Genomic DNA, 27832 nt, shown 5'->3' with positions numbered 1-27832 from the left:
TCGCGACAGTCGCGAGAGCTCCGCGCATCGGTCATTTTCGCGCGTTTTTCCTTGCCGTTTGTCGAGTGTCGAAGTGTCGAATTGCAATCGCATAATTGCCTCATTGTGGTAAATCATGTATAATCGATGCCGATCCGCATCCTTCGATATTCGACGACCGATGGATATCTCATCTCGGATCTGTGCTCGTGTTGATCCGCTCGCCAGGCTGGCTATCGTCATAGGTACGGAAATCCGCCATTGATGTTTAAACAATAATTTTTTACTTCTAGAGAATGAGGCTCTATGCACAATGGAGGAAATATTAGGAATAGAAAGAAATATTAAGTTTTGGAAATAAAAATTAGGAATAAAGATTAGACTAGCTATATACTTCTATTTATGTCTATTGTGCGTTTAATCTTTACTCTGAATTTTTATTTCTAAAATATAATATTTATCGTTCCTAATATTTCCTCTATTGTGTACAGGATCAAGATTTTTTTGTGTTAAATAATCTAAAGAATAAATTAAAAATCTCTAATACCACCACCTGGAACTTTTTAGAAGAAAAGCATAAAACTTCAGTTTTCGATGGAGATAAAAGCATCTCGCGTATATTTCAGTAAAATTTCGATCGTTGAGTCGCTCGGAGAATATGGCGTCGCTCGGCAGTTGAAGTTGTCGCGTGTGCGCGATCGAGAATCGAAGGCAACGTCGCGAAACGAAATTTCGATGCGTCTTCCATGTTCGTCGCGCATCATTTTGCGGTGCATCGCGTGCACTTGTCAATCGGGAGTGCCGAACAAAGTGCCGGGCGATCTTTATTATCATGTATCGTGTATGTGTGTGTGTGTGCGTGTGTAATGTGTGTTCTGTGTAAATGCTACGAGCAACGACGAATGAACGGGCGATAGCAGACAGCTGAGCATCGACAGCGTATCGACACCGGTAAGTAAATTTGCATCTATGGCTAACCATTTGATATTGACTCGTTTGTAATTTCGATTGCAATTTTAACTCGTCATCTTGCAATCACGAGTTACTCTCGTAGACAGTAATCCAAATATAACAATCATAAATCGTACTTATAACGTAGATCGTAATTCAAATCAATAGACACGTGTAAATATATATACGATGCAACGAGTAAACGAGAGACAGAGAAGAGAGAAAGAGAGAGAGAGAGAGAGATTTACGATCGATTATATTTTTTATTTCCATTTGATATATGAGCTTCTTAAAATGAGCTTCTTTCTCATCTCATATTTTATTTTTACAATAATTTATTTTAATTAATTGATTTAATTTATTTTTTATTTTTTTAACTTTAAAAAGTAGAGAAAAATAAAGAATAAATTAAACGGAGATTGAGATTAAGATTTATATTGGCAAAAATGGAACATCAGAATTTTTATAAAAAGTAGAAGAAAACTGTAAAATTATAGATAATGTGTTCTGACACAAGAAATTTAATCAATTTGGCTTTTAATAAGAATTTAATATGAAAACCATCAAACGATAAATTAAATAATCTCATGAAAAACATTTGCTTGTCTCGGCGCGTAAACAATTCGGAGAATAACTATATTATATGTAAAGTAATAAAAGAAATTAAATGTAATGGACTGATAATATCAGATTAATCTTTTCTCGATTTATCTTTTATACTTCATTCCCACAAATTAAATAATAAAAAGTGTAAGAGTTGATTGGTACTCGTGACACTTCTCGTTAAATTTTTCATTTTATTTATTTTATGATTGAATGAATGCCAAAAGCGATAACAAATGGCAACAATTAAACGAAAATGGAAATCAAATGTTATAAAAGCTATATTTCTATTATTAAATAGAATCTTCATAATAGTTTTAATATATTTATATCTTTTGTTCTTTTTTTTTTAAATTATTATGTAGACTTGATAGCAGCACGATTTTTCAGATAAATTTAATTTTTTTAGCAGAGTATGAATGAATTTCCAAATATGCTTCATCGTATTTTGTTTTGATGAGTTACATCAATTGTTATTCTATTATAACTCCAATATAACAAATATTATAAATTGCGAATAAAAGATAACGAAAAGCAAAAGTCCTTTCTGATCAAAATATCAGAAAAACGATATATGTATAACATGTATGTATAACAAAGCTGTACGTTTTTTTCAGTATTTAAAATATTAAACTAATGTTTTAAAATTGATAATTTAATATAAAATTGCGACTAATGGAAAATAAAAAGCAGGAGGAATCACTCCTGATTAAATTAATAAAAAAATAATATTTTATAGAAAAAAGCTCCGAATATTTTATACTATATAATATTTATGCTATCGTTCTAAAAATTATTAAATTCGCTAAAACTGGCCATTCAAAGTCTTATCGATGACTGAATATTTTTTTCCTTTAAAATCATAAAGCTATATTACGCTCGCGTCATGCGGCTTGTTTTTACAAGGAGGTTATTCATATTCAAAGTTAAATTGTAAGCTCAACGTGCCGCGGTTTGAGTCCATTCCGCAGATAACATTGCGCGAATGAGTAAACCTTGTTAAAGTCTTCACGCAACCACGACATTGTCTTTCATTCCCTCCGGCTCTGCATCCGCGACATATTTCTGCCAAGAAGTTAAACAAAAACATTTTTCTAAATTAATATGCGGAGAATACATTTAGCATCTCCAAGAAGTAATAAAAGATTGGATAATCAAGATTTTCTGTACACAAATAGAAATCTTATTTTATAATGCGATTAATATACCTATTTGTATTAAAAATAATTTATATTTAAATCTTATTTTTATTATTTCGTAATTTGAAAAGTAATAAAAAATAGAAATTTTTGATAAAATAGGCGCAGCGAATTTCTTATCTGAATCGCATTATTACTTTTTTCCAATTCTTTAGATAATACTAATTTGAGATATATTGTTCTAATTGAAATCTTATTATATAGCCACGTGTTTGACTTTAGACATATGACGAAAAGAAATCGTCCCAATGATTCAATGATCATCTCGTCTTTGAGAGAAAAAAGAAATGTGAGCTCTTACTAATCACCTACGTCCGCGTCCGTTCAATGCTTTTATTTCATACTTTATGACGGAATATGAAGATTAATAGCTGGCCATTGTTTGTAGTAGTCGTTTCCCTTCTTCGTTTTCCGCGAAGCGACGAAGTGTGCGACGGCGGAGAGGGTCGGAGAGGAAAGAAGAGGGTGGGCTGTTAAGCTTAAGCTAACTCACTTGTCTTGGCGATGTGAAGGATACACCGAACGACCTTCTAAGCACCGTCGCGGATATTTCACCGGGCTCGAAGATTAAAGGACTCTTGAGAAGCTCCCTCGGGTGAGAGTGGGACGGGCATGGTAGCGCGAGAGGTGGATGCTGGTACCCCAGGATGGACAGCCTGTCCGCCGCGACGCGACGGGGAAAACGGCGCTGATGAATTCGCGTCGCGAAGAAACCGCTCTCGAGGCGTTAACCTTTGTGCCGGCCGACCTTTATTTTCTCGACAAAATATTCTCGACCAGTAGCGTACCTAAAGTCACTGCGGATCTCACGTTGCAAAAGGGCTCTCCCTTTCGATACCAAAGAGCATTCATGAGATCATAAAATAGGAGGAAAGTAAATCGGAAAGGATATCAAGTTTGTGATATTGAGTTTCATCGACCGTAGAAAGAAGGGGATCTGTACACGACGAAGAATGACAAAGCTTTATGATATAGATAATATTTAAGAAGTATTTCATTACTTTTTAAGATTACATTTTTCTTGCAGACATATAGACGATACTTGACAAGTACAAAAGAGAAAGGTTCATCTTTTATCAAGTTTTCTCTATTTTGTGTAAATTACTTTTATTGATATTTTATTTTGGAGTTCTCGATTATGCTCGAAGTTCGATTTTATCAATAAAACTTGTTAGACATTATTACAAAAGTTATTATTATAAAACAAAAAGAAAAGTTCTAATCTATATTGTTTAAAATAAAGTTTAAGATAAAGTTCAGGAGGTTTGTTGATTTACTGTGAGGATGAGGTTTTCGTAAGTTTTTAGTTACGCCACTGATTCCTTCAAGGGATATAGACGGAGTCCTCGAGTAGCGTGCGACATTTGTTCCTGGGAATCACTTTAGCTTCATCAGAGAAGTGACGCGTCTGGCCTCCGCAATGAACAATCGCGGTCGTGTTTTCTCTTTCAGTTCCGTGCAATTTCTTGCAACGCGAAATCGTGCACGAATAGAAATGAAATTGTTGAATGTAAAATAAGGAGACGATACACTGTAAAATGTTTAATTTCGATTTGAGAAGTGCGGACATTATCAAAGCTTCTGTGTCTCCATTCTTCAGGTCTTATAATATTTTATTTTTATTTATATTTACAAAATATATAAAAATAAAAATATTTTATAAATAGTTTGTAATTTAAATCTCTAGTATTTTTATTTTCTGCTAATATATAACTTTCTTGCACGGATTATAAAAAACTTGCTGTATTGCAATTAATTTGATTTATAAATTTATATAAAAAGTAATTTTTAGATCTTCCTCCGTGTAAAGTGAAAATTAAAAAATGTTAAAATAATATTTAGTAATAAAATAATATGGAGAAAAAAATATGCGTTACGAAGAAATTTGAGTCGTCACCGTTGTAAATGATAGGAACAGACGGCGATATCATAAATTTGCACGTTCTGCGGAAAGCAAATGTTACAGTGAGCATCTGTCTATCCGTCACTTTTGTCGACTAGAAGTAACTTTCCCAATTTCCACTAGCAAATCAAGTTTCTTTTATAAAACCTCGCATTCACTTCGCATATTCTATATATCGCAATCTCTTTCTCTTTCCTTCTATGCAAAATTTAACGCAACGTTTTCTTAAGCACACCTGAAATTTTCAGCGATCTTTTTCAAATCTATTTCAATCTGTCAAGAATTCCAAAAATCGATCAGACTCATTTCAAAGAAATATGCATAATTAAAATTAAATGTTATTTAAAGGCAGCAAAAATTGCATAGAAATCAGTTTTCATGTCTTTTTTGAAAGTCTTCACCTTTTGTAATGGATCGCACAGCTTTTTCGACGATTCATTATCCGATTCTGTTCTGAAACGAGAGATCTCGTAAAAAAAATACGCCACGGTAGAATGTTGTAGGTAGAAGTTAACTTTGCGACCGGAAAGTTGAACGATAAAATTTACCCTCGATTTCACTCCGGGGAGATACCCGACTTTTCCGCACTCACCACTATTATTAGCTGATTCGCGCGAGCGTACTCGCGATAAATATTAATTAATCTGCCGCCGCGAGATAAGGCGCGGCGTTTTTTGTTATCGTATTTTAGCTTATGAAACTACGATCAAAGATCCCGCGAAAGGATTTTGTAGAACGGAATTGTATGCATACGGCGCGTTGCGAGGAATAACGTAAAAATGTAGAATTTAAATCGGGCCGTAACAAGATTCATGAGATTCGATCTATGAGGGAAAAATATTAGTAGAACAAAAAAAATATAAGGGAGGGCTGAAACTATATATTTAAACATTTACGATAATATGAAATTGCTCATCTTCTCTTTACACACAGCAAATAAATATCTTTTACTGTATAATTAAGATGTAAATTTTAGAGTAGGAGTTATTTTTCACTCGATAATTAAAGGAATGTATAATTACTTTTATCAAAGGGATTATTTTAATTCTTACGATTTTTGCGACGTATTTCTCGAATTTAACTATTTTGTGTGGTTCGGATTAAAATCTTCTTTCTAATAAATCTCGATGAAACAAGTGTGCACCGAGGTGTGCACCTGCACACTCGTGCAATACTCAAGAGGCAAACACCACTTTGGAAAATTGCTAGCCTTTCCTGAACTGCCCTTTCATGGTCATCACCTCTTCCTCTAATCTATTATACTTGATACATAATTCATTGTCTCAAAGAATTTTCTACATAGAAGCTGTTAGATTCTATTAAGCAATTTTAAATTTGATGTAATATATCCGAGAAGAAAGTTCACATATTACATTATCTAACAATCAGTTTCTTCCCTTAATTTTTATAAATTGGATAAATTTTTTTTAAATAACACATTAGTTTTATTCTACAAATTAAATTAAAAGAGATTTTTTGCAAAATATTTAGTATGACAAATATTGAACACATATTGAAATTAATTCATAAAGTGTATTTTAATTCTATAGCTTTCTAGATTTTAAATGACAGTAAAATTTATTAACAAACTTTTTGACAAAATAACAAACTTAACTCATTCAATTAATTTTATCTAATTTATTTTCTCTCTATTTTTGTATTTTCTTGGCTAAAAGTTACTTTTGTTTGAAAGTTTTATTTTGTTATCTATAGAACTATCTATAGAGTCTTATCTCACATTCTGATTGTAGATTTTTCCAAGAACACACAATATGAGCATGAGACTATACGATAAATATCCATATAAAATTGCACTTTACATGACAATACATTACATTTAAATATTCTTACAAAAATAATAATACATTCTTTATTATATTTATAAATAGCACACAAATTTAATAATAGAGAAAAAAAACATTTATTCTGCTTGAAATATGATTGTTCGGTTTTTTAATATTATAGATATTTTATTCGATCAAAAATATTTTTCAATATAATAATATAAAAAAAAAAGATATTCTATTCCGTCACTTCTCGAATTTTATAAATAGATTGATATACTGATGGTCTCTATATGTCCTGAATATGAATGCAAAGAGTAAGGCTTCCCTATGTTAGAAAATGAAATCTTTTGCGAGGAAACTTTGAATATTGTACCAGCGAAGGTCGATCAGAGAATGCAAGATGATATTTTCTGTTGTATTGGTTATACTATGTATTGACTCGAATGAACTCGTAGAAAGTTATTTTACATGTCTTCCGACTCTTCTGAGATTTTTCATAACTTTAATATCAAATTCATTTGATTTATATATAGAATAGAAATTTTATTTAGAACAAAATTTCATGGGGCGTTTTACATAATGATGTGCGAAATTTTTGACTCAAGACATATCACAAAACATATCATAAAATTGTAAGAAAGAATATGGAGAATTTCCATTCGGTTTTTAATATATTTTCTCCTGATACGTCTTGATTCAAACAAAAAAAGAAAAAAAATTCCAAGCAATTTTGTATTTCAATCTGAAGGGGAGTCTTTTGCGGGGAAAATTGCAAGAAAACTTATTCACAAAAAGTTTACAAAGACTATATCGTAAGGAGTTTAAGATATCGCAAAAGATAGTCTTTTTCATGATTTTATGATCACTGAAGACTTGTGCGACAGCAAACCAAGTCCGCTGCTTCGCGTTGTTTGCATTTTCCCTTAAAGGGCCGCTTCGAGTGCTATGTGGGTCAGAACTACTGTAGCGTATACTTTGTTTGCTGCTCGTCGCAGCTGTATGCTCGTGTAATACACCGACAAGTAGTTGAGCTTCGCGGCGAGGAAACCGACCCGCTAAATTGGCACGACAAACGTATCTGTCGCAACTACTCCAGTCTTTCGGTATAACTTGTAAGCATTTCAATCTTGTTCCGAAATAGCTTAAATATTTGTGTATAATATATTAAATTGACAACGTATAGTTGTCAATTTACATTTCGTAAATAACATTTAAAACGTAGAGTAAACGTAAAGTATATTTAAAACGTAGAGTAAACGTATTTAAAACGTAGAGGAATAAAAATAAATAAGTTATATATAAATTCGATTCTTTTATTAGTAACAGTTCTTGAAAAGAACAAAGTAATACGAATATGTGTACACACGTAAAGCTATTAGCATATTATTTCGTGGAAACTTATTAATTATTAAGAGTTTTGATTTCACTTTCTGTACTTCTATTTTTTATATTCTACTTTTTAGGTAATATTATTTAATAATAATGTTGTCTAGATTTAATAATTTTTATGGCTCGAGAAAAAGGCTTTACATGAAAAAGGCTTACATGAAAGAAATAGTTTTGCTCTCTAGAAATTTAGCCAGATACAAGTATGAAAATAATCCTGTGCGGTCATACGAATTTGTATGAATTTGTTGAAATCTAGCAATGAATATAAAAAAGATTCATTATTAATTAGCAAATCGAAACACTGCACGAAGCTAGCGTTTCAATTTGGCCTGAAACAATTTTTATGCTCTAATAGCCAGAACTATTTGTCTAACCTATATAAACCTATAAAACTACAGAACTATCAAAAGTTCTGCTAAAACTCTGAACTAGTTAAGGAATTTCCACCAAATAATACATCAGTTTCACACATGCGTAATAGCATAATTTTAAAACATTTTATTTTTAATCAATATTTCTGTATCTCTTTGAAATGAAATGAAGTGATAAAATGGCAAGACAGATTGCGTCAGCAATTGCGATTTAAGTATGTGATGCGATTTTGCGCGAAATATTTGCTATTTACCGCAACTTCTTCCGTTATATGGTAGATATACTAGATTATGCACGCTGCATCTCACAGATGCGCGAAACTGTCTCGAAAAGTTTCGGTATATATTTAAATGCATATTACGATAGCGGAAGTTTCGTGGACGTAAGCAGCGGCAATGATGCTGCGCGAAACAAATGAAAAACGAAGGAAAAGTGCATTGGAAACTGGCCGGAAATACGAATATTAAATCTAACGTGCTGTATTCTTTATTTTTAATGGATTATCGAATGGATCGATAAAAGCAAAAGACTAGAAGAAACCTTTAATAACAAACCAGATATGAATTATGTAAATAAGTTAATAGCAAGAGAAGAAGAAAACAATCTTTTTTAGATAGAAACTCATATCTGCATTATAAAATATTCTAAACATGTATTGTAAAAAAAATACGCGAAATACGCGAATAAAGGTACGACTGACATTATTAATGTTTTATGTTTCGTGTATTTTTTTACATATATATATATATATATATGTTTAGAATATATGTTATATAATTATTCTTTTTTTTTGTTATAATGAGGAAAAATAAAATAAGATAATTATATTAGAAAACATTGGAGTCTTTTAACATCGTGTTCAGTTTTGCAAATCGTTGGAAGCAGCTAATAATAAGTCCTTGCACGTTCATTCTCTGTCGCGATTATTGTCGGCAAACAAGCGATTGATATCGCGTGTTAATCTCGACAGGCTCTCGTTATCGGCGGACAACGGCACGTTCGAGTACATGAGAGATATAGAGGGAGAGAGAGAGAGAGAGAGGGACTATCTGATCGTTAAGTGGCTCTCGAAAGCGGCGAGTTCGTTGGCCAAAGCGTTAACGAGATTATTAACGCGTCCACGTGTCCTCTAAAGAGTCGTCTCGTCGTGAGATGATCCCGAAAGAATCCTCGCCCTTTCCACAGGTGGAAATGCGACGGTGATTAAGGTGACCCCGCACATTTCCACTTCGACGATCAAGGAGATCAGTCTCGTGAAAAGCTTATCGTTATGCCATGACATTTAAAACGCAATGCAGATAAAATGAAAAGATGTTTACCACAATTGAATCTAGCAGTCGTGAGCAATAGAATACGCGAAATAAAAATATGTAATTGCAGAATCACACGTTTTCTAGCAATTTCTGTAATATTTAAATATTTTAAACAATTTTCTAAACAAATATATTTAAAAAGAGGGAGTCACTACTCAAACCGCATCTCTAATTATGTTTTATTTATTGACATTATTTTTTTCCCTTTTATATAGTTTGTATACGTCTTTTCTTTCACTCATCTTCCATCGATTTAAATATATCTTTTTTATTCGGATATTTCCCATACATACACATAAATATACTCATAAATACGTTTACGTAATCGGTGACGTTTGAAGTGATACGGCTTTCTTCCGTAGCTTTAAACGGGAATGATTTTTTCATGAGCGGAATAGACCGACATTTGGACGGATGGTGGACACTGCCGTCCGAGAGAAATGGAACGGAAGGCGGTAAATTGCGCGGAAGTACATTCGGCGGATTGGATTAGCATTTTATGCGAAAGGCGGACGGTCACATGTGCGCGCATATGTTATCGATCGAAAGTACGCGGTGTCCACTTGATGAAACGTGCAAATATCATTCGCAAAACGATACTCATAATGAGTTTTTTCCCCATGCTGGAAGCGCATACGTATCTGACGCAAACGTAGACGGATGTCGTAGGACAGAATCGATTTAAAATTGATCAAAGAAAATTTGCAGATGAAAGGCCAACCTGTATATGGCATTCTGTATACGCGCGTAATCTCGAACTTGCGAAACGGACACCGCGTTAGAAAACTTTTCCTTAGGTTACGTACGAGAAGTCGGAAAATGGATTCTCGTGGAACTTGCGAGCTGCTCCCAACTCTCTCGGGCGTAAATTGGTCGGTGTGTCGCACGTGTAAAAAGATTTTTACCATTCGCTGTAAGTGCGCTTTCGTGTGTCCCGGTCGAAATGAGAAAAGCGCGAATTTGCTCTCCTCCAATATCTTTCTAATGCCAAGCCACGCATGCAACACACTTTTCATGAAAATCCTGTATTTTTTTTTTTTTTTTTTATCAAAGACATTGATAATAAATGCGTTGAAATACAGTTAAAATCTTTTAATTAATTTTTGTCATACTTATTTCTGTTGCATATATTTTTGCATATATAATTTTAGTTTGTTTTTTGTTAAATAAAAATTGGATTTAATGTAAATGATTTGGACTAGATTTGGACTAGAAGTAAATTAATATTGAAAAATTACACACAACAACACTTGAAGTGATTTAAAGAAAATTAAAGGAATAATTAGAAGAATAGCGTCGATTATTATATATTTAAATTATAATAAGTTATATGTATTACAACTATAAATTAGATATAAGAAATTCTATATAAATGAAAAGGAAATATTTAAACAAGAAAAGTAGTATTACGGGAGCTGTAACTAAAAGAAATTATAATGACCGCAATTAGGCACTTCTGAATAATCTTGTTATAGCATCCGTGTCTTAATAGCTACTTATACTTTAATTGAATGTCGTCTAGTACCCATTTCTGAAGCGTTTACGACTACTTCAGGCCGCTGTTAATGCTTTATAACTTGGACTTGCCAGAGGATTAAAAGTCAAATCCTCTCTCAAATCAGAGGATCAAAAGTCAAATCAGTACACATTAACACTTTGCTGTGTATAAAAAAATTTTAAGAAATAGATTGATATTAAATATCATATCTTCATTTTTTTAAACAATATTAATAACTATAGCTTACATATGTAAACATATAACATATGTTTTAATTATGTAAAAATATTTATTTTACTTATAATTCTAGTAAATTTTTATTACATTAAATATAATTAAACATAAAATCGTAAAAGATTAAATTTCTGTGTTATTTGAAATCGAAATTCTTCTCTTAATGATTATTGGAGCAGAATTTTCTTAGTCTCGGAGCAAACCTGAAGAAGGTAAATATCTTAGTCTACGATAGAAGCCAATTTTCACAAAAGATACGCAAGAGTTCGGAAAGAACTTTTTCAACTTCAGTAATTGGATGGTTCTTCCGACAGCGAAAAATTTCTGTCCGTCATCAGAAACTTGTATGCGTCATGGAAAATCGATCGCGTAGCTGCATCCAAATTTGCTATTTTATATTCAGACATAGACGAATTTTGCACTTTTCTATGCTTGATGCAATCTCTTCATCATAATGCAAATTCCATATTTAAAGATTGAAAATTACAAAAATTGAAAATATTTATTGTATTGCATAAAACGCGTAAATATATTTAGATATATTATTACATCTCTCGATATATTATTTATAAAAGAATATTATAAATAAAGTTAATATTATATTTACATGTTCTTACTTTATAGTCATATATTTTACTTTTTTGTCTTTATTTATAAATATTTACAATATCTACAAAAAATTAAAAAGAAATAAATTGTTATAGGCTCATTTTTCCTTAATTCGAATTTAGAAAAAAACGAAATAGTGAATGGAAAAATATCTTTTATATTTGTATTTATATTTTCTTTGATAAGATTTTAATTTGAAGCTACTTATGTAAATGTCAAATTTTGCAAAATAATGTGACTACACATATATCACTCTAAAAAATTCATTTTTTTTATAAGTTGATATACAGATGTGTCTTGATTGTCTAATAAAAAATAATTTCATAATCAATAAAAGGTAAATCTTCTGTTACGCAATAATAAATAATTATAACAATCTATTGTTAAATTATAATCGTATTAAGATACATGCAGAGAATGAAAATGATTCTATTACGCTATTGACAATAAGCTTGGAAGGCATTAACTTGCCGTACAAGTTTCGGTCAGTCCTGTGGTTTGGTTGATATAGTACGTATCAATAAAGTCGGCTGGTTGTTTCGAATCCCACAACTCGATTCACCTATAACTCACAGCCGATGGACTAGCTAGAGCGCATTCGTTCTCGTTTTTCATACGTCCAATGCAAAGGCTCTGTTATAGATCGAACTGGTTTCAAGAGATACTCTCTTCCGCTGTCTCGCTCTTTTCCACGCCGTTCATTCCATCGTTTCTTCTTTCCAATCCTCTCTCCAACTCTTCCTCTCCCTTTCTCCGTTCAACGAGAGAGGATGAAGGACACAAAAAGACCGGAAAACCGCAGGATCAGTAAGGGGGGAGGGGGGGGTCGGAAGCGTGGAACGAAACAGAGGGGGAGGAAGAGGAGGGAGTAGGGTAGAGCGACGAACATCCAGCTCGACATTCCACGAGATTTCCTCCATCCTCTTTCGATACTTTTTATCCCTCTTTATTCCGTCTGTTTCTTATCACGCTGCCGCTGCTTCTCTTCGCGTTGCGCCTCGCAAGGAATCTCGATCATCGTATCGACTACTGAGCGACTACACAAGATGGATATAAAGGTTTACTCGGCATACGAAACTTTATTCAGAAAACTTAGGGCCTCGGTAATCTTGAAGTGGCCAAAGGAACGAAGCGGAAATGCCGCTGCATAGTGTTCCTAAGACTATCGATCGACTTGCGAATCGATCGCGTGACGTTTCCTATTTCAGTATCTTTTGAAAGCCGATAAAAGAGCTCTTGCTTTTTTTCGAAAGCACTTTCCCGGTCTTTGTCGAAACGTTGCTGGGAATTGCAGTTTACGCAACCTCTCGTTTTGTACTCTTTCTTTATCCATTTAGAAGTTACAAACACTCCACTCTGTAAATATATTTTAGCGTAACCATAATAAATTAATATTACAAAAGGATTTACGATTCATTATATGATTCTAATATCTTGAAAAATATGTATGTAGCATGCATGATCAAGAGAGATAATATAAAGTGATAAACAATCCTGAGATTACATATATGCAGAATTATCGCATGTTTGTATAAACTCGGTTGTTAACAATAAGACGATTGTAAAGAAGACTGCAAAATGAAAGCCGATATCGTTGGAAAAGGAGCACGTTCGATTTGAGACTGTACACGAATAATGAAGCTTTTCGAGATTTGCAAATAGATCGGTCTTGTAAAAGCAGAAGTTGCAACGTCGATCAAGATAATGAGCAAAATAACGATGAACTAGATTGAAAGCGGTGTGCTTTCTTCGAAAATTTGGAAATGCAAATGCACCATGTTAAAACGCGATGCGATATTTTGCTTGAAAAAATGAAGATTTCAAGAATTTTATCGCGGTAAAATGGAAAGTTACAGGACGTAAATTGATTAATATGTTGACACAATGCAAATACAATGGAACATTAATAATTCAAACTGCGTAGTGTAAATTTTGGCTTTAGGAATAAAAATTTTTACGAGAGAAAAAAATCTCGTTACAAAAATGTATAATAATAATAAAAATGAAAAATTTTGAAACATGGAAAAAATGAATAAATTATTAATGTTTTTTGAATATTGTATTATATTTGAAAGGTTGCAACAATATATTCATAGGTTGAAAAAAAGTTTATTATTAGAAATCAAAATATTTTTATAGTAATTCGGTTAATCGATATTCCATTTACGTATGCGCAAATAATTGTTATGCAAAGAACGTATAGATGCTATTAGGCAAGTTACATAAAGACCTTAAGCAATTTGCAATACATGAAGTTACATATTCGCGATATCCTGTACACATTTAATGTAAGCAGATGACAGATAATCAAGCTTGATCTTATATCGACCATGAATGCCAGCATAAATCTGCGTCTTATTGCGCAAAATGTAATTATAGATTTGTATTAACCTATTCATAAATCAAATATCAACAGATTACAGAATCTGAGACTGTATAAATTATTATGATATATTTTATCATAAAAATACCTTTTAAGTTCTCTTGAAATATTTATGATCACATCTTGCACGATTTCTCAATCTCGATCATATTAAAAAAAAAAGTGAAAATTATTAATTTTTATTTAAAAATATTAAATTATTAAAAATATTAAATTATAAATATATGAAACTATTTTTCTATAATTAAATATAATATTAACTGTGTATGAATTATTTAAAAAGCCAAATATAAAAGTATTTAGAATTGTGAATAAATGAATATTAAAACATTGCGTCAGAGATGATACGTGATAACAGAAATTAGAATAAAAAATGAATAAGAAATTTGTCAACGAGAACCTGCTGAGAGGAGAAATCATATTTATCATAACTGACGCTTTACTCATTTGCATTTATATCGACGTAGAAAATAAATACTAATCTACCGAGTGCCTAATAGAAAAGCCGGTAACTTTGCTGAATCTCACTTTATCACTATCACATTAGTAATTCATCCTCATCACCTTCGCTTTATGCATTAATCGCGCTTCTCATCGTTGTTGCTATTTATCAGGAATCATCTGATAGTAGTTAGAGTAGGGAATATTTTAGGGAAAGCATACACGTACTTATACGATAGAGAGAAAGAGAGAAAGGGGTTCAGCTTTATTTCAAGCGTAAACACTATCCGACCACACGGATCCAAGCACGTGCATGTAAATCTACTAGACCCTTTGCTAAGTTCCTCGTAGAGGAGAATGCTGACGAAAGATCACAGGGAGCACGAGAGATAGACAGTGCGAGATGGAGAGAGAGAGAGAGAGAGAGAGAGAGAGAGAGAGAGAGAGAGAGAGAGAGAGAGAGAGAGACGTGTTTGACGGTGAAGAACAGAGATAGAACGCTGCAGAAGTTACCGAGCAGAATGCAATATCCTCGCACCTCTTCGCCTTCGTGTTCCTCTGTGCGAGCCACCTTCCTGTGTTCTCTCCGCTTCCGGGAACTTCAACGGAACGTCACCACCTAGCATCCCCCTAAGGCTACATAATATCCTCCCTTGAATTGGCCCTTCAACTACCGACCCAGCTACCCGGAAAACGTCGACCTGGAGCTTTTAGAGGGCCGATATCGTGAAAAACCGACGGCGAAACTGACGGTGGAATCATAACGGTGCATCATTGTATGTAATACGTGCGTAAATGCGCGTAAATGCTGCGTGTGCTTAAAAATATACAAGGGTTAATGGGGACGTGATGTTTCTCATTAAAATTAGATTGCTTCTTAAAAAATATATTGAACCATCAATTTTTGAACTGCGTATATTGGATATGCGTATTTGGATATACATGCTTTTTAAAATGCGAATTAAATTTAACTTTTAATCACTACAACTATATTAATTTAGTTAATTAAAAAATTGTTTCTTATCTATAACGAAATTAAAAAAACGAAAACAATACAATTTCCTCGTATGGGCACAAATGCTTCAATATCAAAATATAATATAGAATATATCCTTCAAATGTAGAAAGAAACATTTTTGTACAACAACTACGGAATTCGAAATGATAATGGCTAACGATATCGGAATACCTTTCTTATTTGCAAATATCGCTTCGGAAAGAAATTATGATTTTTTTTTTATGATGAAATCCATCGTTCTCGCCTCTCTCTCTCTCTCTCTCTCTCTCTCTCTCTCTCTCTCGATGTAACTCACGTGAACAAGTGCATCAGTGCTCGTGGCAAAATACACGTTCGAATTGTTCGCGAATGTCGGCACAGTCTGGTTTATGACGATAATAAACTATTCGGAACTGATACATGCCGACGATGGGGCCGTTTGTATTTTCATGTCGTCGTGCTGCTCGACTCTATCGGTGATCGAGCAATTTATACGCGAGATATTTCGCGTTGCGGGCGGCTCGTACGCGCGTAAACTCTCTCGTAGGTCAGGTTCTCGATGTCTGGCAGAAATCGATACGTCGCCGAGAGAACGCGAGAAGCTTGCGTAACGAGCGGGAGCTCCGGGATCGAGCGAGGTCTTAATAATTGCGCATCGATGCGCACAATGCACCGTGCATCGGGAACCCGCCGACGTCGCGCCTAATTAGGCGCAAATAGAAATTATTAACTTTCCAGCGCATAAAAGAATCTTACGGAGATAGGCGATACATAGCGTCTACTGTTCTTTCTAGATACTTGCACGATTTTTCGTTAACATATATATATATATATATATATATATATATATATATATATGTGTGTGTGTGTCCGTCAGCAAGCAATTTATTTGAATTATTTAATTTTAATTTTCGTCGCGAGATACATCTAGACTCTTTTTATATTTTCACCGAGAATAAAAAAAAATTTTAACAAAAACACAGAATTCCTAATATTAATACTTTAACATTACAAAAACAAAATGGAATGTAATTATAATTAATTTATATCTACATCGCTCTATCTTTGTCTAAATCGTCTCTGATATTCTTCCAGAGAATTACAGCAAAGAGACTTGCTTGTACCTATCAATAAGAGCTCGTTATCCTTTAAAGTTGATTAGTTTGTTTCCCTCTTTGAAAAAAGATGATACTGCAAACGCGCTCGTTTGAAGCAACGACGTGATGCCAGAACGCTTGCGTTTCCGGCGGTTGCATTCAATTGATGCAGCGTGATGCACAAGGATGGTTGCAGAGTCCGCAGCATCCTCGCTCTAATGCTAAAGTACTCGACCGCTCTTTGACCCGGCGTCTAAATCAACCTTCGGTTAAAGAAGCCAGCAAAGCATCGACTCGACGCTTGTTACACGATAACATTCTTCACAGTACACAATTTTTTATCTCGACACGAAATACAAATACTCTGGGTGTGTAATATATTCTTTTCTCAGCTTCATTAAGCCCATAATAGTCGAAGTCGAGAACATGTATATGAACATTTAAGTGTCTAAAGAGAATTGAAAATTATCTGTGATATGTTGAAAACAATGTTACTTTGAGATTTTTTTATTATGTCTTTTCTTGCAACGTTCAATACGTTTGTATTCGGCTTCTTTTCAAAGGTTCCGTCTTGAGCCTTATTGATTAGAGTATGCCGGAATAAAAGAGACGAGTTTCAAATATATTCGATAAAGTTTGAATTTAATAGAATCACAATGAATACAAAGTATATTAAAATAATTGGAAATGCACTTTCTAATTTTCTACGCGAGAAGTCATGATGTCACAAACTTGAAATTCAAAATTCTATCTCTGTATGTATTTCGAACGTGTACAATAAAGATATTTCAATAATACATTATACATTGAATGAAAACATATATGAAAAAAATAACTAAAAAAATAAAATTATTTAAAGAGACTAAAGATATTCTGCATCGTAGCGAATTAACAATAACGTGAATGTATGTGATAAAGTGAACGCGTTAATCTACAAACAATGAAAACGATGAAACGTACACGATGAAACCTTCTCGTATCCAATTTGCTAAAAATTAAATAACGAATATTAAATAAATCCTCGAAAACAGAACGCACAAAGAGTAAATTCGCAAAAATACAAAATTCGTGGCCGATGAAAACTTGTTGAGAGTTCTCTTGGCCGATTGTTCTGGAATTTACGCGGAACGAGGCTAACGAGGCGACACATTTTCAAACAATACGCGGGTGGCCGCTTTTCATCCCCGCGCCTTCGGCGCTCTCTTTTTTTTTTTTCCTCGCCATATCGTATCGCGTGTTGCAAAGTTCGTCGATGTTATTCGACCCGCGCTATTGAAAGTTGACAACCAGCGGGCGAGCCGTCATCGTGTGCGTGCGCGTGTGCGTGTGCGTGTGCGTGTGCGTGTGCGTGTGCGTGTGCGTCGCGACGCGCGTACTGTACGTGGCACGAGAGAGCACTCGGGCATGGCACCGCCACCTCCGCCGAGAGGGATGACATCCCTTTGTACGTTCGAGTAGATTTCTAAATAGCATAGCGCTCGTCGTCTGAAGAGCTCTTATTCGCTCGAGACGAGCCCCGTTCTTCTTCGCTGCATGCGGGGGAGAAATGCCGACGGACATCTTCGTTGTATTATCGACGATTTAAAGCGGATTTCCCGCGTACGGATTTCCCGTTCGCCCTTGTCGATCGAGACAATCGGATTTGAAATACTGCCGGGGTACTCCTACCCTAAGTGGGTAGCTCGTTATTAATTCATCTACGTATTGTAGAATCCCCAATTAGAATTATAATGATAAAAAGATTGGTCAAATTCATGAGGCTATAATAATTACCGTTGTCGCGGCTAACTCAGTTTGTAAAAATTATGATAACACAGCTAAGAAATATGATAATAGATTCGGATTTGTTTAATGTATTCCATACGATTTTAGGAGATACGATCGATTATTTGCAGGGCGAAAGGATCTATCTTTATGCATTAAAGTAATGTCAGATGATGAAAATTCTTTAATCATAAAAAAGATTATTTTATAACTTATTAGAATAAAAAAGGTAACATTGTTGATCACTAATTTTTAATTTTTTATCATAATATTAATATCCTATTATTAGAAAATTTAAATAATTTTATATTCTACTTTCAATTATTATTGATTACTTTGCATTTGATGTTGCATTCTAAAAATAAGATTGACATTCTTAATGTCAACTTCATTTTTAGAATGCAATGAAGCTACTGTCAAATTGGAAATAGTCAATTGTTTACGCACAAAATGGACATATTTTTATCAATTTTTGATTGTGTACAAAACAGTTACACGATGGATGGAGTTAATTTTTTGCAAAGACATAAAAAAAGTTTGTTCTAACTACTTATATTTATATTTTTTATGTGTATATTTAATTTCATTTTAAATAATATTCTAAAATCTAATATTTAAACAGATCGAAGCATTTTGATTTTTCGATCATATCTTCTTAATAATAGGGTCATCTTATTTCTTTAATCGCATTGATATCGCATTTTTTATTTGTTCCGTATTTGCATTGGAAGAAACAGCATGAGTCAGACAGACAGAATATTCTTAAAAAAGGCTGAGATATTACGTAAAGTACGAAATATTCGAACGAGAACATTATGCAGTAAATGCACGCGTTTTCTCTCGCGGTCGTAAACTTCGCACATCTGTTCCGTACATCCTGGCAATATCTCGACGTAGTCGAGAGTTCTTTCACACTTGAATGACGATCTGCGCTTGACCTTAGAATGCTAATGAACTATGGCTTTTATATCTGCACTTGTGACTATCATTGCCATCTAGTGACCGCTTACGAATCGAGGGACGTAAATAATTAGAGTTGTTTTAGATAAAATCCTATGAAATTTTAATTAGGAATTTAAGAATTTTGCATTTTTGCTCTACCTATTTATTACTAATTTTTATCGAAAAATTCGATTCAAAAGTAATGTTCTATGTAATTTTTAGGGAAAAAAAATAGAAAAATTGAATATAGATTTTACATTATAATTTCTCAATTGTTTATGCGCATTACACAAATACTTCGTACATCCTTTGTATTTATTTGTTTATTTCAAGCCGAAGGTATTGGGTATATCTTGAATATTCCAGTTACATAAAACATCCATAAATTTCATACACGTGTATGAAAAATTAAATTTTTTATCTTCGTACTTTTCTTCGTACTTTTATTTTCATAATCTCTTTTATGTTTTTTTTTTTTTTTTATATTACCTCAATCGTTTCGCGACGAAATCTGTGCACATTACCAATTAAATGATCAGATATATCAATGGATAGTGATGTGTTCGTGTAATTAGGGAATAATATACCAGAATCTCGCATGACAATTATCTCGTATCCCGCAGCGCATCATCTGGTTAGCACATGTGCTGCACGCAGCGCGATCGTACATACGGATGCAAACCATGTATGTATTTGCACGAGAACCACTCGCGCATACACTCACACATACACACATACATACAGTACGCATTTACGCACGTTCGCGTTCCAGTATCCTCGATTACGTTCACTACTAGCCTACATTACTTCACTAGCTTACATTTCTTCGTATTCACGCTCAAATACCCGTGCGTTAAACAAGCTGCTGCATACAACATTTTTTCGTGAAAATTCACAATTATACGCGCATGATTAATCCAATTATTGAGATAAAACTTTGTATTCAACGGAGAGACGATGAAATGGCAATTGAAAAGATTTAATTAATCCCTTCATATAGTTGCAAATGATGAACAAGAGCTGTGTACGTATTTGCATTTGTAACAGGATTGAGTTCTACATGCAGTTTTCTAAATACATAATTTTTCGAATGTTATAAAAAAGGAGAATTTCGAATAAAGAAAAAGCGAAATATCGAAGGAAAATTTATTTCTAGCATGTTAAATATCTTTAATAACATTATGTCGTAAAATATTTTATAGGGAAAAAGGAAATTTTCATAGATTAAAATCTTCATTATAGATTCATAAACAATGATGGATAAATGATTAAAAAAAATTAATGAAAAAGCAAAAGAATCACTTACAAAAACATATATTTTATTAAACATAATAATGTCGTATTTATTTATACGTGAAAACTTTATTAGTGAATTTATTGAAAAAAAAATTTCTATCTTTTGAAGAGGCATTATTTTACACATGTATATCTGAATAACATCACTTTGCTTTGAATCCTGCAAATGATCAATATTATGAATACACGTGTGCCACTCTTGCCATTCACAATATCCCGCTTAATATAGACTATATTTACATATATGCATCGATTTAGTTGCATTCGCATATGACAAAACTGCAATGTTTTATATTGTGCATGTAAGATATCTATATACATATTTATATTTATGTATATTATTTCATTTATGTATTCAATTTATGTATATACATATTTATATTATTGTATTCTTTTTTTAGAGCGGTCTAGAATTCGAAATAAAATGTGATTCTTTGTGCTCAAAAAAGCCACTTTTTTTTTTAGCAAAATCTGAGTACTAATTTATAAAAACAAATTATCTATTATCTCTACAGTCATACAGTCACAATATTTAATTTTATTTAAATTGAAGAAAATTATTTATAATAATTTATCTTGTTAAACATAAAAGAAATTATTATTTATTTATATAGTAAATGAAAAACTTAGAAATTAATCAAAGAAACTATCGAAGAAGAAAAGTACAAAATATAAAATATACAATTAAAATGAATAAAGACTTGAGATGTTTATATAATGTTGTGATTCTATCTCTGTTTATCATAATGATATATTAAATCATGATATACTAAAATGCTTAGTATGTTAATTCGAACGTTTATCGAAGCTACTATTTTATCCAAGATTAAACAAGCTCCGAAAAAAATGCTTTCTACGAATATATCAAAAATTAGTGTTTTAATTTGCATAAAAATGTATTGATCACGAATTATACATGTTATTTGCACAGTTGAAATATCAATGTATTACCTCGAGCGAAATACAATATATATGTGTAAACTGCCCCGTTTATCGCAACTATGCATTTTGTTGCGGACGCCACTGCGATCGATTGAATTCGCACACAGCAAAATTCGTGGACAAACTCTCGAGACGTCGCGTCATACTCGCTCTTCGTGAATTGCATCGAACAGCCCGGGCTCGTAAATTTTCGTGATAGAGGAGATTCGACGAGCATACGCGCGCTTGGACCAACTTCCGGATTGACGATGTTCGTGCACACTTACACAGCGTTCTGTAAAGCCATGTGCAAACTCGAGCAAACATGCGGGTAGAGTCGACATCAATGTGTGCACTCGAGATTTTACAAAAGACCGCAAGTCTTTCTACATATTGTACAAGTATTATAGTATCACACTACATTCTATCACTTTCAAAAATTTCATGTGTTTGATTCAAAACGTTATTGTTATTTATATATATATATATATATATATATATATATATGTTTTCGCAAGTGTGTTTGTCGGAACAAGTTTGTATGGAACGTGTGTACCGTATTTGCGACATTGTGCAGTTTTGTCATCCATGCGGTTTACTTGAACGCGTGTGGCCGGCTTTACTTGAGGGCCTGCCACGCCACTACACGCTCCATTTACTTGAACAAATCAGTTTAATTTAAGTAAATTGAACGATTTTTCATATTTGCCCAAGCCGCTCGCGCAAGCGATGGTTATTAAAAAAAAAATAACCGGAATGGTTATTAAAAATAACCATTTTGCATTTTTCTTATCATCATGCTTGCTCAAGTGTTTACTTGACAAATTTATTTGCATATCTGGCCTTACATCTGCGATCGGCGGCTCGACCGTGATATTAATTATTAATCATTTTTTATCATTTTAATGTCATTATAATAATATAAATAATTATTTTTTCAAATTTCGAGCAAAAGTAGAGCGATAATATTAAGTCTTCGAAATCGAACCGAAAACAACTAACAACCGAAACAACTAACTTCAATTACTGACTTAAAGTACTAGAAAATCTAGAAGCATGTGCGCGCGCATCTATACACGTACTCACACATACACATTTGACTATATGAATGATAAAAAAAAATAGAAGAAAAAGAAAGAATGATAAGTAGTGTTGATCAGTATAGAGTTTAAGAGAAACTGGTTTATTGCGTAAGGACAACATCCTTGAAACTTCTTAAGGAGAAAATGACGATGAGAAATTTTACGCATGCGTATTTACTTGCTACGAAGTAGTATATAAAGAAGCGTAAACGTTTTCGTAAGCTTCTTCCAAAATCAAATACAACGTGTTAGGGAACGTAGATAGTGAGTGAATTCTAATTAATTAATCGTGTGTTGTCACATCGCCGCGTTAAGAAAAAAGAAACGTTAAAAAATGTGGTTCTTCAATAAAATGTGTAGAAGCAAAGTACGTCTTGATGGCAAAACTGTTTTGATAACTGGAGCAAATAGTGGCATCGGCAAAGAGACTGCTAGAGATTTATATGGAAGGGGTAAACTTATTAAAATGATTATTTAAATTATACTAAAATTTAAAATTTAAGTAGTAATTACAAATAACGTAAATAATATGAAAATTTTTTATTAGAGAATGATAGTGCCAAACTGCATGTCATTGTATTATATGGTCATATTACATTATTTTATAAGAAAAACTTTACATTTATACCCTAACCTTAACTAACAGACATATGTCAAAATGATGTTAGAATTTAATCAAAAACAAAAATAACAAAAAATAACTAATATAACGACGTTAAAATGATAAAAAATGACTAATGATTAATATCATAAATTGATAATGACATTTTAAGACGTGATTTTATAATCTTTTTCTTATGACTTTATTATTTAAATAGTATGCTAATCACGTTTTAATAATATAAAAGATTATGTTAAATTGAAATCATAATATGTACAAAAGTATTTTTTTATTACAAACGAGATTAATTGTAAAATACAATCAATTTTTGTTAAGAATAATTAAAAAAATGAAAGTACTTGAAAAATATTTAAAAATTTTATGCAAGCTTAGATTAATTTAATAAATTAATTAGTTATTTAAAGGCATATTTTCGCTATTGGCGTGAAATCGGTATATTTGACTCCGCAAGATTGATTATTTGACCTCAAATCGTGTTTATAACTGTTGAAAGAGCAAGCGGAACAAAATTCCAAAGATAACGATAAGTTTGTAATATTTCACGATGTCGAAATTAGTGCGAGTTCAGCGGATATTTGTATATATTGTCGTTTGCATATCTTTCGCGAATTGGATATAGGCCCAATGTGAAATTCGCGAGATTCGATGAGTCAGTTTAATATGGACTATACAGGTTCTATACAATCAAATACGAGCAATCGCAACAATCGAAACAAAATTGTTATCGAGTCTGACTATAGAGGCTCAATACTGCAATACAAGACATTATATTACAAAACATTATTATTACGCCCGAAATACTATGTGATGTGTTTTTCATTCTGACAACTTTATCCAAGAGAATATGCCTACATATTTTAAAAAATTTAATAAATTAATTAGAAATAATAATGCGATTTGTCTATTGTGTATATGTGTGCGGGCGCGCGCGCGCGCGCGCGCGCGCACGCACACACACACACACACACACACACACACACAATTCTACGAATAAAAAGTATATTTTAAACACATACGTATAAATAATATGGATATTTAGGCGCTAGAGTAATTCTGGCCTGTAGAAATATGAAAAAGGCAAATCAAGCAGTTGAAGATATAAAGAACAATCCACCTTCAAGGTAAATATATATATATATATAAATTTAAGGTAAATGTATATTTTAAGAATTAATTAAATTGATTACTGTTTATTTCGATTCTCTTTCTTTCTTCTTACGAAACTATATTTATGTTAATTAAATTTTTGTATGTGAACGATGATACATACAATTTATTTTTAGAATCAAACTGGATGAATATAAATGTAACGCGGGTGAACTTGCGATTTATTCTTTGGATTTACAAAGCTTCAAGAGCGTGAAAGATTGTGCTAAAAACTTGCTAGCAAACGAAGCAGCTATTCACATACTCATAAATAATGCCGGTATTGCCGCGCATCCATATGAGAAGACGGAAGATGGAAATGAAATGACATTACAAGTCAATCATCTTAGTCATTTTCTTTTGACTCTTTTGTTACTATCAAAGATGCAATCTTCTTCTCCCGGCTGCAAAATAATCAATGTCTCATCAATTCTTCATATCGGTATTTAGAAACAAAGTAGTATATTTTTTGTTTATATTCTGAGGTTTTGATTTAAAACTATAATAACAATATTCTATCATAGCTGCTGACATAGATTTTGATGATATTAATATGGAGAAATCCTACGCGCCACTTAAAGCTTACATGCGAAGCAAACTGGCAAATATTCTGTTCACCAATGAACTCGCTCGTCGATTAACAGGTAAATCAAAGAAGAAATATGCTATTAGAGAGAGAGATTAAGATAGATTGCATTTGTTCAATATTTATTAATTAATGCTTAATATTTGCTCATCAATTATTAATGATCTAAATGAAGAAAAAGTTCCCAGGAAATAGAATATGGAAGAATCGACGAAAAGGATGTTTTAACTGATTTATAAATTTGGTTAAATACAAAAGAATAATTTTGTTAGATTATCAAAATAATGATATATCAAACGTGTAAATTATTTGCTAGAATATTAGAAATTTTTTGCAATATCATCGTCACATTTAAACTGTTCTTTCTTATAGTTATACAATTTATGTCGATTTTCAGAAGCAAACATTCACGGGATAAACGTATATTCTTTACATCCTGGTATTATCCCGACCGAAATATCACGTCATAGCAGTAAGACAGTGTTTCCAGGTGCATCGTATATGTATAATCTCTTTGCATCTCTTTTTTTTAAAAATATCGAACAAGGAGCACAAACAACAATATATTGTTCAGTGGATGAAAGAACAGCTCATGAGACTGGACTTTATTATTCGTAAGAATAATTATAAAAAATAATTATAAATACTAGGACATCGCAATAGCGAATCTTGAAATAACGTGCGAAATTCCCTCCATATATATGTTAGATGCACATAAGGTGTGTAAGGATAGCGATACAATCGCGTAGCAACGTATGCCTAGATCTTAATCTTAGAAAAAAATATTCCTCTTATCGCTGCGGTCCCGAATTTCACAGTTTCAAAATGAAGCGAAGACAATCTCGTTATTGCATTCTCGGTATTGCAAAGCTCCAAATCGCCCGTTATTACGAGATTCCAGTGAATAGTACATCTTATACAAGTATATATTTTTATATAAAATAATTGTATTATTATATATAGTGTTATACTATTTATATACAGAGTCCCAAGTTTTAATGGCCAAATCTGTCAGTATATTTTGTGGGTTTAAATAAGAAAGAAATGTCATATAAACATAGGACATTTACGAGTTTTATTCAAATGTTATGACAAAACTACGAAATACGAAAGAAATGTTAACTTAAATGTTAACTTTGGGTTACTGTGATACAATGTAGGAATAGATCGACAAGTTTACATTTAATCTAATTATCTAAGCTGTATTCACTATCTGAGATTATCAAAAGTAGCATAATACTTTTAATTTTTCAACAACTATCTAATACTCCATTTCAAAATGTAATAAATTTACGTAATAAATTGATATAAAAAATTAATGATGCATTCAATGAAGTGAAACAAAATAAAAATAAAATCCGTAACGATAAATTCAATTTTTGACCACTGTCAGTTTGATATTGTTAAAAACGGTGGATATTTTGAAATGAATGGACTATTAATTAATTTTGGAAGGGTTAAAAGGGTTATCATTGCTATTTTCGATAACCTCAGATAGTGAATACAACTCAGATAAACAGATTAAGCGTTTTAGACCCATGGAATATACTCATAAAGTTTGACCATTAAAATCTGAGACCCTATATAGTGTAATATAATCCTACATTTTTTCTTTATTTTTTTATACTTAGAAACTGTGTTGCTACCAGAGCAAGTGAAAGAGCAAGAAATCACGAGTACGCTAAAAAATTATGGAATGTATCTTGTCATCTTTTGCATCTCGAACCAGAAAATGATTTTACTGTATTTCTGGATAATGTTTCACGTCAAATGCTTTAGGATATTACGGCAGAAATTTTTAATAAAATATCAAAAAATATAATAATATAAAAAAAAAACAATTCATAAATTTAGAATATAAATACTTTATTATTTTATTTATATATTTCAAATTTTTCAATGAAAGACTAATGAATTTTCAAATATTAATATTAATAATCTCTTGTCAAACGATACTTACATATGTGCAACGAAAAAATTTTTTAACATTTAAAGTTAATTATAATATTTGCATTATAATATCATATAATATTGTTTTCTTAATATAAATAAGAATAAAAATTCTGTTTACCAGATTGGATCTGTAAATTCGCGCTTATTTTTTCCTGATTTTAATAATGACTTCTATTGCGGTCGAAGGAATTTTCAAGTCTTGTAACAGCTTTATGATGGTCTTCTTATGAAAAGCCTTAAATCTTTTTCTCGACAATCTTGGCTTTGTATGTTCGTTCGATTGTTGTCGCGAAAGCAAAACGGAATAAAGAAAAGATTGATGTGAAATTTTATCGAAAGCTTTTTTTCACGAAATATTTTCCAACGCCAGAAAAGGTACAAAAATAAAATACATTTCGATCGATAAATAGATAACCATATTTAATAGTATTTTACTATGACGAATAACTGTCATAGTAAATTGTCATTGCACAATTATTATTGTTTTATCGTTATTGAATCGCGTATATTGCGACATCGAGCGTTGATCACGAAGCTTATGCAAATTCCAATTCGATTAAAGAGAAATCAGATGCAGAATCTTTTGAATCGTTGACCGACCGAATGCCTTAAATCCTTGCCAGACAGACTGCAGTTGACAGCGTACTTGGACTTGACTTAATCGAAACTCGAGGAAGAACGAAAGAGACCATCTGCATTGAATCGGGATAAACCGTCGTATTCTGTTCCATTAATATTCGGATGTCGCCTTTATGACCGATTCAA

General features: G+C 32.4%; 2 protein-coding genes across 9 annotated transcripts in view; one reads left to right on the top strand and one right to left on the bottom strand.

Moving 5' to 3' along the window:
* The window catches only part of LOC105431714 (uncharacterized), a 227752-nt gene that overhangs the window by 179815 nt on the left and 20105 nt on the right, over positions 1-27832 (bottom strand). The window lies entirely within an intron of this gene.
* Positions 11-27189, top strand: LOC105431710 (retinol dehydrogenase 12-like). 6 transcript variants are annotated; one of them, XM_089075186.1, is made up of 7 exons: positions 11-224; positions 547-930; positions 24422-24503; positions 24666-24970; positions 25053-25172; positions 25512-25728; positions 26746-27189. In XM_089075186.1, exons 3-7 carry the CDS (start codon positions 24451-24453, stop codon positions 26891-26893), a joined length of 843 nt encoding a protein of 280 aa, XP_088931312.1. In that variant the 5' UTR covers positions 11-224; positions 547-930; positions 24422-24450; the 3' UTR covers positions 26894-27189. The 6 variants fall into 6 exon arrangements, with proteins under 6 accessions (XP_088931312.1, XP_088931310.1, XP_088931309.1 ...); XM_089075184.1 differs by having other exon boundaries at positions 471-930; XM_089075183.1 differs by lacking the exons at positions 11-224; positions 547-930 and adding an exon at positions 21397-22073.

The sequence above is a fragment of the Pogonomyrmex barbatus genome, unplaced genomic scaffold, assembly GCF_055798465.1.
Source record: "Pogonomyrmex barbatus isolate J1 unplaced genomic scaffold, ASM5579846v1 scaffold18, whole genome shotgun sequence".
NCBI lineage: Eukaryota > Metazoa > Arthropoda > Insecta > Hymenoptera > Formicidae > Pogonomyrmex > Pogonomyrmex barbatus.
This window is presented reverse-complemented; position numbering and strand designations above follow the sequence as displayed.